The sequence below is a fragment of the Uranotaenia lowii genome, chromosome 3 (genome assembly GCF_029784155.1).
Source record: "Uranotaenia lowii strain MFRU-FL chromosome 3, ASM2978415v1, whole genome shotgun sequence".
In the NCBI taxonomy this organism is placed as follows: domain Eukaryota; kingdom Metazoa; phylum Arthropoda; class Insecta; order Diptera; family Culicidae; genus Uranotaenia; species Uranotaenia lowii.
In genome coordinates, this window is record NC_073693.1 from 295,790,099 (window position 1) to 295,803,883 (window position 13,785).

General features: G+C 34.6%; 1 protein-coding gene across 1 annotated transcript in view; it reads left to right on the forward strand.

Moving 5' to 3' along the window:
• Window positions 1–634: 634 nt before the first annotated feature.
• Window positions 635–13,785, forward strand: part of LOC129754565 (uncharacterized) — a 383,442-nt gene continuing 370,291 nt past the window's right edge. Inside the window, exon 1 of the mRNA XM_055750706.1 lies at window positions 635–2,789. Coding sequence (XP_055606681.1) covers window positions 1,741–2,789 — 1,049 coding nt within the window. The 5' untranslated portion in view covers window positions 635–1,740. The remainder of the gene's footprint in view (window positions 2,790–13,785) is intronic.

Consider the following 13,785-nt stretch of genomic DNA (forward strand, 5'->3'; position numbering starts at 1 on the left):
CAATCGCCCGCAGCCCGATTCCAAATCCGCATTGCATCGCGGAATCATAAAACATAATATCACTTAGGAGGACTCCTAGCTAAGTTAGGAGCAGGGCTGATGGGAGAAATGCATTCGACCACTATTCTCTCCCCCTTTGGTTTCGACCCCAACTGACCATTAAAAAAAAGTCGCGAAGAAAGCTCCTCGTTTCCGAAGTATGGAAAGGAGCCAGAAGAGCGTTTCGCTCTCTCACGAGAGCAAATAAGCACATGGATCCTCGGCTCCCGCGAAGCGTAAACCAAAACAAGTTTTCATTCACGTGTTTTTCACACGCGTGACTCTGACTCTAAACGCCATGCAGCCGGCTTAAGCCGGCTGAGTCGACCGACGCACGTTGTTAGCTTACTCTCCGGAGTTGGAAATTATGTTTTTTAGGGAAAACTGAGAGAGCATTGAGAGTTTAAGAAAAGTCGCGGAAAGCTCCCCAACTTCACAGTACAAGTTGTGCTAGCATAGTACAGGTTGATGAAATGAAAACTGTTTTCTTCAGGGGAGAACCCGCGAGAGAAAAGTCGCGGAGTTAAGTCAAGTGCTAATCCAACCTGTTGCGGTCGTCCACTCGATCGCACTCGTCAGTTTGCCAACGACTTCAATTCGAGTCACATCGTGCGCGAACGTGCTTGTTAGAGGGACTTCGTTTGTTCCGAGTTTTTTTTCGGTTGATCGTGTGTAGATTTGCGCGAGAGCTTTCTTTTGCCGTTGGCTCCCGGGGAGAAATTGCGAACGACAACGACGATTGCCTGTAGCCCTCGGGGCTGGATCGACCAAAGGCGACGGGTTTTTTTTTCGGACGGGTTGCTTATGATTTTTTGTGGTCGGCTGGGAAGTTGGTTGTGGTTACGCAAGCCGAGTGAAAGGTGGGAAGTGTTCTTTTTTCGTGGCGAAGGAAGGCCTTTCGGGGGTGCAGTGACAACAAAATAGGATACACAAGAAACAACTCCTAGAGGAGTAACTTGGAAAAAGAGTTGATTTTAATAAGGTTGCGAATTTTGTGTTTTTTCCACTGTGAATGATCAAGCTTTGATCTAGAATCGAGGAAAATCGAGAAAAGTTCGACGATCGACGCCGATTCGGGACGGTTTCCGATTTTCCCCCCCATCTTCGGTATTTCTTTTTGAAGTGTTTCTAATCCACGAGAGCTCATCGGATCAGAAACTTCGGGGCGCGAGTGAGGGTCTTGGGCAATGGATCCCATCCCAATGTTACGGCTCAAGTGATCAAGTGATTCCCTCTGTTTCGCCCCTCGAGTACAATAGAATTGTTTGGATTTGTGCTTAGAGTAGAAGAAAATCAACGATCCGGTGAAAAGTTTCGCTTTTAAAAGATTCGGTTGGGTTGTTCGTCTGGTGTTTTTTGGAGGTCTCAGAGCTGAATTGTTTTGATCTGTTGGGAAGAAGACGAAGTCGAGAGTGAAATATACGCTGCTGGAGGGCGTAGAAGATTGGGCCTGAAATCGAAAGGGGAAGCTACTCTAGTGTGAAGAATCTGCAATGGGCGATGAGCGCAGCTAATAATGATGATTTGTAGAGTGCTCCAGTGTGCTGGTTTGTTGTGATCATACAGTGGAAAATAAGCGACAGGAAGTGAGAGATTGAGTCGTTTTAGTGAGTCGTTAGTTTTGGTGGGTTGTTGTTTTCGCTGTTGATCTTCTTCGTCGATCGTGGCCAGTGGAACCTTGACTGAGTGACACAAACGAACATGGAAAGCAAGACGGAACTCCGCACCAAACCTATACTGAGTCCGACCAGGTCGTTGGACGAAGGTTTTGAAAGTGACCCGGACCGGATCTCGACTGACTCAGAACTAGCAACGGCACAGGCAGCGCCGGCCTTCGATGTACTGCAAAGAACCGATCGTGATGGGGTTCAACATACCCAAATCACCCGTCGGAACCAAGAAAGCAGTCCCCTGATCAAGGACAGTGGACCGGAAAGCATCATCTGCCTGGAGGGCGAAATCGAGAATGAACTCCGAGCCAAACTGGAAAAAACAACCCTAGGCAGACCACCCACCGGCCTCAGGAATCTTAATCAGAACTCCAAGAATACCGGAGGCAACAACAGCAGCCAACCATCTCAGCAGATTCGTTACCGCCGCATCAAAACCCGAGCTCCTCCGCCACCGATCAGCGGCTTCTACTATCAGAAGCGATCCCAATCCGTAGATTCCATGTCCCGTTCCCGGGCTCACAGCAGCCTCTACAGTCTGGACACGATCGGAATGTCCGGCTCGCAGCTCGACTTAATCAACGGTCATGGCGACGTTCTGGCCGGCCGTTTCGTGCGTGTAGCAGTCGATCCTCGGCATCACCACCACCAAACCCCCAACAACCACCATCAACCGCACTCCCTTCAGTCCCACTACGGATCCCATCCGTACCGTCTATCGTCCGCGGCCTCCACCAACAACATCTACAAATATTGTCACGCACCGGCTTCCCAGCTCACGCATCATCAATCCCTGCACCATCACCTGCACCACAAACCTCCAATCTACTTCCAATCGACCGCAACCCGTTCTCCGAACCCTTACACACCGCAATCCCAGTTCCACCATCATCACACCACATCGTCCTCATCCGGACCATCCTCCGCCTTAGGATTATCCGTTGGAACTGGCGCCGCAAATTCCGGATCGTCGCAATCATCCAACAACTCCAACTCCAACCGATACAACAACAGCAACAACAAACATTTCAACCACGTCCCGGTATGCTGGACCCAGTCGATCCCGCGGCAGGCTAGAAGGTAAGAACGTTGAGAGAATTCTGAGCTCGTTTAAGGATGCTAGGCACGATCCTAGGCTTCCTATCCCATCCGGATGAGATTGCATTTGCTCGCCAGGAATTGAAGTTGTGCTATCTACCCTTGATAGTTTTGCTGATTGCAACTTTGTTTTTAACTTTAAAAGTCTCGGGGAAGGGAAATTCTTTCCGATGGTCAGTGAACCTTTCGTAAGTTCATGAAACGTTTTGCTATGCAATGTGAGAGTGGCGAAATGAGATGAAACCGATGTGTTTTTATGACATTTTATTTCGTCTCTTTTGAAGAATGAAATTGTTACACAACAGTTTTCAAAAACAGATTTTTAGTCTTTCGGACTATTTTGTTGAAATTATGTTATTTTTTACGAAATGTTTGATATTTTTTAAAAATCTATTTATTTATTTATTTATTATTTCCAAGTAACATAAGATCAAAGATCTTTTAAATCGTTACAATTTTGTTTTTATAAGAACAACCGTATTCAAACTGATTCGTAACGTAATCTATTAGTAAAAGAAGCTTCAAATATTTGGTTTGTTTAAGAAAGGATCAGTCAAAAATTCTTCATCCTAATACAGGTCCCAAATTCATTTTGAAATTAAATTTAAATCTAAAATTTAATAAAGAAACTTTGTTCAACAAAGTTAAGACAACAGTAAGGATCACTCATAAGTACTAAGTTAATAATTTTTTTTTTGTTTAGAAATTTTTCGCGGTCCGTAATATGTTCAGAAATATTGATAACCATTTTCATTTTTGAAACACTACGTTAAATTTAAATTGTTTCTGCACTAGTTTGCATTTATATGAAAATTTTGAAGATCAATGCCTTCAAATTTAAAATTGTTGGTGAACAAAATTACATTTTGTGTGGAATTCAATAAAAAATTCTTATTGCAAGATAAGCACAAAGATTTGTACAATTTTATTTTTAACTGAATACTTTATTATTCATGCGAACATGATGGAATCATTTCGAGAATGAAGCTTGATTTTTTCGAGGATCAAAAATTTAATTTATGTTCAAAGTTAATTAATTCTTCATATAGTTAAAAATATTTTTTTAGTACAAAATATAAAACGTATTGCAAAAAAGTGGATTATGTGTGGGCATGTTGACATACCCGATTTGTTTTTGGCAACATTCTATCTTGATACATGCGCCAAAATCGAACGAGTTTTTCAATAACCATTCCTAATATTTTCCAGGACCTTTCTCATTTGGAGAAATATCATTACTTTGTTTAAAAGTTGTTTTAATGTTTTGAATGTTGATAAAATAAAATGAAAATAACATAAAAATAATGAAAATTATAAAGCATAAAAATGAAAAGAACTACATACATGTCATAAAACTAAAAAAAAACAATAACAAATAGATTTGAATGACAAAAAAATATCTTTAAAAAAAATGACAAAAATAACAAATATAAATGAATAACAATAATATGGCGTTCGATTTTGGCAACAAGAAGTTTTCCAGCGTGTTGCCAAAATCGAAAGGAGCCTGTATAGGTATTCTACATCGCTTGTATCGGAGTTTTTGCAACAAAAGAGGTTTCTTGTGATAGAAAAAGCAATAATTCAATAAAAAAACTCATGAAAATTTTATTTTTGCACGATTTACTCGAGAAAAAACAATTGAAACTATCTATCTTATCATGATCTTTCAAAAAAAGTAAAAAATTCAAAATGTTTGTTGTCGAAAATAAAAATGATTATTGAAAAATATACAAAATTAAAAATATCTGTCAAATATGTGTATATTTTTAGAATTCCGTTTCATGTAACACAGATTTTGTGATGAAATATTTTCCCAAAATTCTGTGAAATTATAGATTTTTCTTTGATTTCGACAACCTTGGTTAGTAGAGACTCCAGAACCAATATATTTTCAAATGAAACGATGAAAATAGCAAAAAAAAAACACGGATGAAAATTCTACTTATAAGAGGATTTTAAAAGTAAAAACCAGATTTAGAAAAAAAAAACTTCATGAGTTTTATTTTTTAGTATAAACCGGATTTAAAAATATGGTTTCAATAGTCCTTTTTAGGTGAAGTGAAAAATTATTGAACATTTTGAAAGTATTGTTCTTAACTACTGCTGAAGTAAATAAAAACAAAGTTAAAAATTGAAAAACTTAAGAAAAAAAAAATGAATATTTTCAATATTCGAAGAACGGTCATCATATTTTGATTATAGTTAATCCTCACCAGGTTCTAGATCTTTGCAGAAAGTACATTTTTCTAGCAAACAAGATTGTTAAAGTAAGGGATTATATTTTAAATGAAACAATTAGTAATAAAATTTTATTTTAATCTTTAGTATGTTTCAAAAGTTACTTCAAACTTAAGTATCTTAAGTTATAAGGATTAATAAACTATGAAATGAAATGAAAAAGCATCACTTACTTTGTGATAGCATATTTAAATGTTTGTTCTAATATTTGTGTAAATTTCGTGAATATATTTTTTACTGGAACAATGAAATTGCTTGTTATTTGAACAAAACTTGTAAACTTAAAAAACTGAAAATAATCTCGCAACTCTGCTTACCACTTGGAGATATATGCAATACAATGGTATATAACTGCATTGATTCGTAATATCTATGCAAATTAATTCGCATGTCTGATTTTCGTAAAACGTATTTGCTGTCAATCGTAAAAGAATACAAATAAGTTCAGTAAAATCGTTCATGATAATGATACATCGATGATTGGAGTCGTATTTAAGGAGGCTTTAAAATGTTGGTCCATTTTTAGATCATCGATGACGTGTTCTACGATTTAAAAGATTTTAGTTATAGAAATATACGATTTGCTTTTGGTTTAATGCCTTTGAAGCAAATCCCCCTGAATCCTGCTGATCGTATCGTCAGGGGATCAAGTCCAATCAACCAGGCAAATAATAAATTTGTACGATATTAACTTGAATTTGACAACAAAAAACGCATTTTTTTTGGAATAATCTTATTTTTAATTTTTTTTTTTGGGGATGAATTAACCAATTGGTTTAAAATCCCAAAAAAAAAAATTTTTATTCAACTAACGTAAAATGAGAGCCCTGCACTCAAGTCGCAGAAGACGACCCAATTAGTCGTCAAACTTTCCATATTGTTACGAAAAATGTCCTATATAAAGCTATTCCCAATCGCATATTGAGCGAAGACCTACAAGATTACCACCCTCAATCATCTATATGATGATGTTAATTGTCATAGCACATTCCAAAATGAATCAGGGTAGTCTTAAATGATTCGCATGACAAATCGTGCAAAACGTAATTCAATACAATTCAAATCAAGAATATGTGTGCTATTGTACACATATGGGTGGGCCTTATCTGATCTCGATAGTTAATATGACACTATTGGAAGTTTGGCGGCTTGTATTTCTTTTTAAGCGCATTGAAATAAAAAATTCTTCTGAGACCCCCAATAATTTAATGAATTTCTTGATTTTTAGTATAAGGTAATCTGAGTAATTGCAAATTTACAAAAGGTACGATAAACAGAAACCATTGGAAATTTGCTAGAAATTCTGTGTCCAATTACGTCAATTTTTCAATCCACTTTTCAAAATTATTTTACTGTGAGTTGAACAGTTTTTACGGTTTTCTAATTGAAAAGTATGTACTACTTCTACACCATTCTTTATATTTTTTAGGTATAACTTACACACTGAATCTAAAATCAACAAAATCAGTAAAAATTTGTAAATAGGGAATCTTCAACAATCTACAGGTAAAATTTCCCCGGAACTGATATTTTGCGATCAGCCTTGGAGAGTTAAAAAAACAAAAATTATATTCTTGTGGGCAACCTGGGTGGATACAACGCAGTACATTTTAAAAAAATCAATTATAGGATAGGATTTGTTCAACTTATTAGGGAAATAATTTAGCACCCAAAGGATCCCCATTCAAGAAAGCAGAGTTGTTTAATTTAGTGGAAAATACGCTGTGTTTGTGTACATAAAGGATGTATATGAGTTGTGTAACACTGATTTTTCATGATTTTATTCATTCATCAAAGCAGGCAAGCCAATGCTTTTCAAACTGAATCCACATTACTTCGACTTTGTATCTTAAGTCTAGTCCACACTAGGCAACTTAAATCAAGATTTTTGTGGTGAGACGAACTTTGTTGTTCGGAGATTCAATGGAGACATTGAGACCTTCACAAGACCAAACGTTTCCTAATGTGGACTAGCTTCAGCGCCACATAACAGACAGATACGCCTTATTTTGATTAGAGAGTTTACGATTTTATTGAAATTTTTTAGCAAATTCTTTCTTAAGCCTATTATTTTGTATTGCACGTTATGCTTTCCGTTGTACCCGTCAACGCACTCATTGAGCGAGAACGCGTAAAGGGCCGTTCGAATGCCACGTTAACATGTGCGATTTTCGAACATCCCCTCTTCTTCCCTTCTGCTCGATTTTCAACGTGGCCATATTTCATGTTTCGTATTTCAATCTTATTTTCTAGTTTGAAAACAGTCTTTTTTGTTTATTATGGCTTGCATAAGAAGCAGGTTTTCTGCCCCAGGCAAATTTGATAGCGAAAAAATCTAAAATTGGTGAAATAGTGAATAGTGGAAAAGTTCGTACCAAGAATAGTTCCGTCAACTGCTTCAACCTGATGCTCAAAGTCCAATCCAAGCCAATTTTTCAATTTTTGTGGAGTTCTGTAGGCTGTTCCATTAGGAAGAGATTAAACCTGCTGATGTACCCAAGTTAATCATTCCAGGGTATTAACGCAAATTATTCTCTCCATGTTTTTAGTGAAATACTATTCTGCGATGCATCTATTAACAAAAATTCGTACAAAAATTGAAGATTTTTCGTATATTGAATTGTTGTTTATATTTAGCCCAAGTTTTGATAGTCAGTGTTACGTACTGAGTGTGAATTCAGAGTGTTGAATTTGTTTTTGATAAAGTTTCAAAAAGAAATTTATAAAAACTTTACCCTGAGAAATTATTCCAAATTTTCGATTGAAAATCAAAGCTTTCAATGTCATTTAATTTGTCAAATATTTAAAAAATTATTTATGATTGAAATTACAAAATTTCTTTTCAAAATTTGAATTGATCAGAATGTTTTAATAATGCGATTAAGGATATAGAAACAAGATTCTTCTTCTTCTTTCTTTTGAAGCTTTCAGCTCCAGATAAATGGGCTATTGACAACGACTATATGCCCAGAAATAAGATAAATCCAAACAACAAACGCTAAACAATAATGTTTATTTTTTTATTGTAATGTAGTCAAGCGAACTTGTTACACCCAGATCGCGCAACACTAGTAAAAAGTGTCTCCTGATTATATCCTTTTCCTCTTAAAAAAAAAAGTTTTGTTTGGATACAGAGGTAAACTCGGTACTTAAGCATAAATATATTTCCTATCATCCCTTTCTCTAATTTATTTTCTTTTTTATCTCTTGACTACTTAGACGTGGCCGGCGCCGTTATTGATGTTTAAAGAGAGAGTATCGGTTTTGTTCATTGTGGATGTGCTTTCAATCCCAGACACCGTTCTTTTGGTCTCTGGACAAAATTGATGGCCGCAGTCGATCACGCCATGCCTGCGATCAAGAAACATAAAATTCGTTTGTTTGAAGTCTACCTAAAAAACAATAAATAATTGATTTTCAGCCATTCTTAATGTTGCATTTAAAGTTCAATGATTCTAGGTGTATGTGAGTAGTCAATCAATCTAAGCTAAACTTATTATTTTTCGTTTATTATTTACGAATAGAAATATTAGCAAAATTCAGTGATTGATGAAGCTTTATAGACGACTGCGAGTTGGTATGTAGCATTCATTCTTCTTCTTCTCTCGGTTCAAAGATATCAAAATATCAAACAAAAGTATGAATATCTAGTTTTTTATGAACACTAATTTTTTGATATTGTTGTGGAAAGAACTATCATGAAATTCAATTTTCCTAAATGGAAAACTTAAGTATTGAATCTGAATAATGTCTGAAAAATTTATTTGAGCTGTGTTACGTGGTTTCTGAAACGATTAATGTAATACAAAGTCGCTGGGAAACAAAACGAGAGCGGTTTTAAAAGTCAAGAGTGTCAGTTAAATACTCCAGACATTCGGACGGGTAAAAATCTCAAGTACGGGTGAGGGTTAAATACTTCTTCAACCTGTATACATCTGGGGCTGACAATCACCGAATCATACAGGGAATTTCTCACAATTTGAAAAAAAACAGGCATTTGTTATTAAACAAACTTATATTTAACACGTTTGAAAAACACTGACAGTTTTCCTAACTAACTTGAGAATTCTGAACAAATCTTGGTTTAGATCTTTTCAAAGTCGCTTACCTTAATTGGCTAATTCGATATGGGGACATTGTTGAATTTCGCAATTCCTGGGGTCAAAAAAGCTTCGTTTTGATTCAAAACTCAACCATGATTTTGTTTGCAGAATTTTCATGTACCGTTTACATGAGTAAATTGAAACTTTAAGGTTTGTATGAAAAAATTGAATATTTTTTATTGAAAAACCAACATCATTATTGTTTCTTCTGTTGAACTGAGCCTGCTTATGTTTTTGTGTTTTTGTGCTAAAAAATCATGGCAATCTTATCGGGACATCCGACTTGAAATATCAAAACCATCACCAAAAAAATTACAAAAACTTAAACCCTTGCTCTAAGTTCTTAAGAGAATTGTCTATTTTTTCTCCATGAATTCCTAAATCAAAATTTTAACATTTAGGTTTTTTAGCCTGAGCTTTTTTTGTGAGCTTTACCAAGAAAGATTAGTATGAAAATTTATAAGAAAGATATGAATTTTCTATTTTCAAACTTATTTTCAAATTAAAAATTTATAAAAAGTCTTCTTTTGACGTCCATTTCAAAAAATATTATCAAGATCAAACCAAATGAATTTGAGTGTCCCAATTAGTATATCAATTGTCATCCAACATAAATTGGACAAAGTCGAATAATGATTTTCTAAGTGGTTACCAGTCTTTAATCTTTATTCCGAAACTAATTTCCCATAATATGGGTAACATAAAGTTAGAAAAATATGTTGAGTAGTGATCTAAATTTTTATTTGTGGTAAGGGTCTCTATGACCTGAACTGTACTTTCTCGAAGCAATATCTCAAATACAGTTAAAGCTAGACACAGGATATTTTCTGACTTTTCCTTAAATAAGAAGTTCAAAAATTTCTTATTTTAAGATTTTTTAATTGGATTATTGCTTTTGTTATAAAATAAAAACAACTGAACTAGTTTTCATAAACACAACCATTTTGAAATTCTTCAGATGTTTGCTATTAGATGCTTCTTAAAAATTTAAGTATTTATTTTTATGCTCTTCAAAAAACGACCTTGAAGTTAAAAATTTCTTAAAAATAGGTTTTTTGCATCAAAGATAACTCATTTTTTTGAAGTCGTATTGAAAAACTCTTGATTGATATAAATTCAGAAAGATTGAGAGCTCCTATCGAAATCATAAAAGTGCTTGGCTTTGCAGACCACAGCTGGTTACCCAGTAGACATAAAATCGTATCAAAAATGATTACTTAAGTCCTTTACAATGGTGTTGCGAACCGCAATTCCAACTGCATAGTAAAAAGATCGTATAAAACTACGTCTGAAGTCAGTTCAAATCGGATATGATAGAAAATCCGCCATGTTTGTAAACTGATTTTGCTCCCGCGCGGATTTCAAGTAAGAAAACCATCGTCGTGTTCTCTCTGAAACTAGCAGTGCATCCAGGTGGTGTAAAATCAAATATGAATCAAACTGTAAATTATGGTATCTGGAAACGATTTGTTTTTTTTTATTTTTCCATTGATTAAATAATGTATCAGCCCAATTATTAGCAAGATATTCGGTAAAAAACAATGGTTTTTATGAAGAATATCAATTTTTTATTTATTCTTTAATTTCCATTCATGATATGAGACAACGGAAACCTAATACTGTTTTTACTTTAATATTTAAATATTTAGTGAAATTTTATTATTTTAACTGAAGCGGTCACTTTATTTGTTCAAAAACGTCATCTTTTTTGACCATTTTGTTTTTTGGCCTAATTTTCAGACACCCACAAATAATATTTTTTTTCAAAAATAGATAGTGAACATATGGATAATTCCAAAATGGTTGAATTTATTTTATTTGAACAGGTACTAAGCACCAAATTGACTATCAGCATGGCATAGTTCATGAAAATCGGTTTTGTAGTTTTGAAGATACCACCAAAATAGTGATCCGAGTCTATACGACCCTAACCAGTTAATTGTCCTTTTTTTAACCGTGAAGGATGGTTGAGTATATTTGCTCAATTTTATTTTGTAATGGTTTCAAAATTAATTTATTATTCAAATGATGAATATTAACTGGAATAATAATGAATATGTTTTGAAAAAACTGTTCAAGCTATATTTTATCATAATCGAAATATTATTTTAAATACCTCAAGTGCGCATTTCATGATTGAACGCTGTATTCTGCTTCTTATTATATTATACATCTTGTTAATTTTTGTTTTTATCGGTGTTTTTTTCCATTTTGATTAGAAGAAATTCTTTAGTTTATTCCTCAAAATTCAATTACCACGGATTGTTTTTCACTCAATAATAACCAAATAATAGACACTCCAAATCTGTTTTAATAGCTGGTTTTATGGAAAAATGTTATATTAGCCTGAAAAATATATGAATGAATCCAGTTTAAAATACATTATTCAGCCAGAAGTAAGGAATTGAAATCTTACTAGGATTTTTTAGAACTGGTGCTTATTTACTTTGTTTCAATGGATTATTATAAGTTGAACAATAATTTTGCATTCGTGTGTGCTTTTTGTTGCTTTCATGGACAATATTCTTTGAAAGAGAGAACCTGCATAAGTTGGAAACCTATTTTAGAATAAAAAATCACTCCCTTGGACTCTCGCCTATCCAGGTTCGTCTGTACATCAAATCGGATATTTATTTTCTAGAGATATTTTTGTCTATAATGATTGAACAAATTGATCGAATATTTCCTCAAACAGTGAAGAAACAGCTGAATGCTCCAGGCAAGTGATAACTAATTCACCCCAAGCCATCTTCTTTCAATCTCTCTCCACGAATCACGTGAATTTGCCACGGAAAGTAGTGAATAAAAATTTCCATAAATGGGCGAATTTGATCCGCGATCGGCAAGTCTACCTTTCCACGCGAAACCCTCTGGGCCATGGACCAACTACGATCGGCCGACGGCGGATCGATCGACCGAAATACGTGCAGCATTTCGATAATCCCATCCGCCTTGCGCCAATGTTGATGATGATGGTGATGATGGCGGTGCTGAGTGGAATAATTAGTACGCATCTCATGAATGAATTCGAGGGAAAAGATGGGTCTGGTTGCGGCTATAAGATTTTTTTTCGATGTCAATTCCGTTGAACCCAAAGGCTGATCGAAGAAAGTTTTGCCGGATTTTGCAGATTCGGAAAAGGTCGATGACATTTTTCTAGGGTCTCGCAAAAGGGGGGAAGATTCGTCTCTTTTTTTTGGCATTTTTATTTATCATCGATTAGACTTTCAAATGTGCGGTATGCTTTTCTAAAATAAATTATTCGAACTGCCAATTTTTCGAATAAATCAAGGGCTGGACAGTAAAATTGAACACCGATTAATTTAAAGACATTTCGGGAAACTATACGAGATATTGATGGCTTTCGGAAGATTTCGTAATGATAAAACAGTTATAGTGAAATTCTTAAAAAGGTCAAATTGAATACATGACTTCAGATTCCATCAAAAATTTTATTTTTAAATATCTCAAAAAATCAAATCGGAAATTGCAAAACCAAAATTCCGCAAAGTTCAAAACTCGAAATCAGCAAGAAATTACCTAAAATCCACTTATTAACATAATTTTCTCTAATCATCATCAGCAAATTATGCACTGTCGTCTTTTGGCATCAAATTCGGTTGAAAACAGAAGAAGTTAAATTTAAGCTGTTCAACCCCACGTTTTTGAGACATCTTGCATTCAAGAGACACAAGCCAAAAAAAAAAATACATCAGCACCAAAAACCGTGGATTAATCAATAAAAATGACGAAGCTACCAATTTGTGGAGGTGCAAAATTGGATGCCCGAAATTGCATCGTCTCATCCAATTTCAAAAAAAAAAATTCAAACCCCAAGACGAAAGATGACGGAAAATTTGGTTGTAAATCGTAGCTGCTGAACTTTTTGCTTCATTTTCGATTGTTTTTTTTTTTCTATCTCTTTCAGAAAAAACCATCAATGGAAATTTCAGATTGATCAAGCTGGGTGTTTTGTTTTGCGTCTTGTCAGCGTTTTGTTTTTCGCTTTTTGTTTTTTGGTTGTTCCATCTTGGGATTATGATGTCGAAATCAAGGGGTGGAAAATTGTTTGTTGTTGTTCATTCATTTGCCGTGATGATGATCGATCACACTGATTGAGGCACAGGCTTGTTATGTGATGGAGATGTTTAGCTTGATGATGTCGAATTTGTACGCGAAATTCGAATAGGAATCTGCCCGTATGTGATGACGGCACATAGGAATTCGTTTGTGATGCATTTTGAAGATGATGATGTGCTCAGTAGAAAATTAGCTATCTTCGAAGACGATGGAAAACTTTTTTTTTTGTTTTTAGGACTTTGAAAGATTTGAATATGCATTTCTTTATGGATGAACAATAAAAAAACGAATTTTAGAAATGCTTTAAAAAAATTTATTTAGTATCCGACATCCGAGAAAGCTGAAGTTAGAAGCTATACGTTGCACACAAAAGTATATTTTTGAATATTTTTCTATGATAATTATAAACACAAAAATTTGGAAAATTTATAATATAAAAAATTGATAAAAAAGTTGACGTAATTTCACACATTTTGGCATTTTTCGATGAAATCAAAACGAAACACAGAATTTTTGACAAATTTTCATAGGTAGCTGTTTTTCGAACTTTTAAT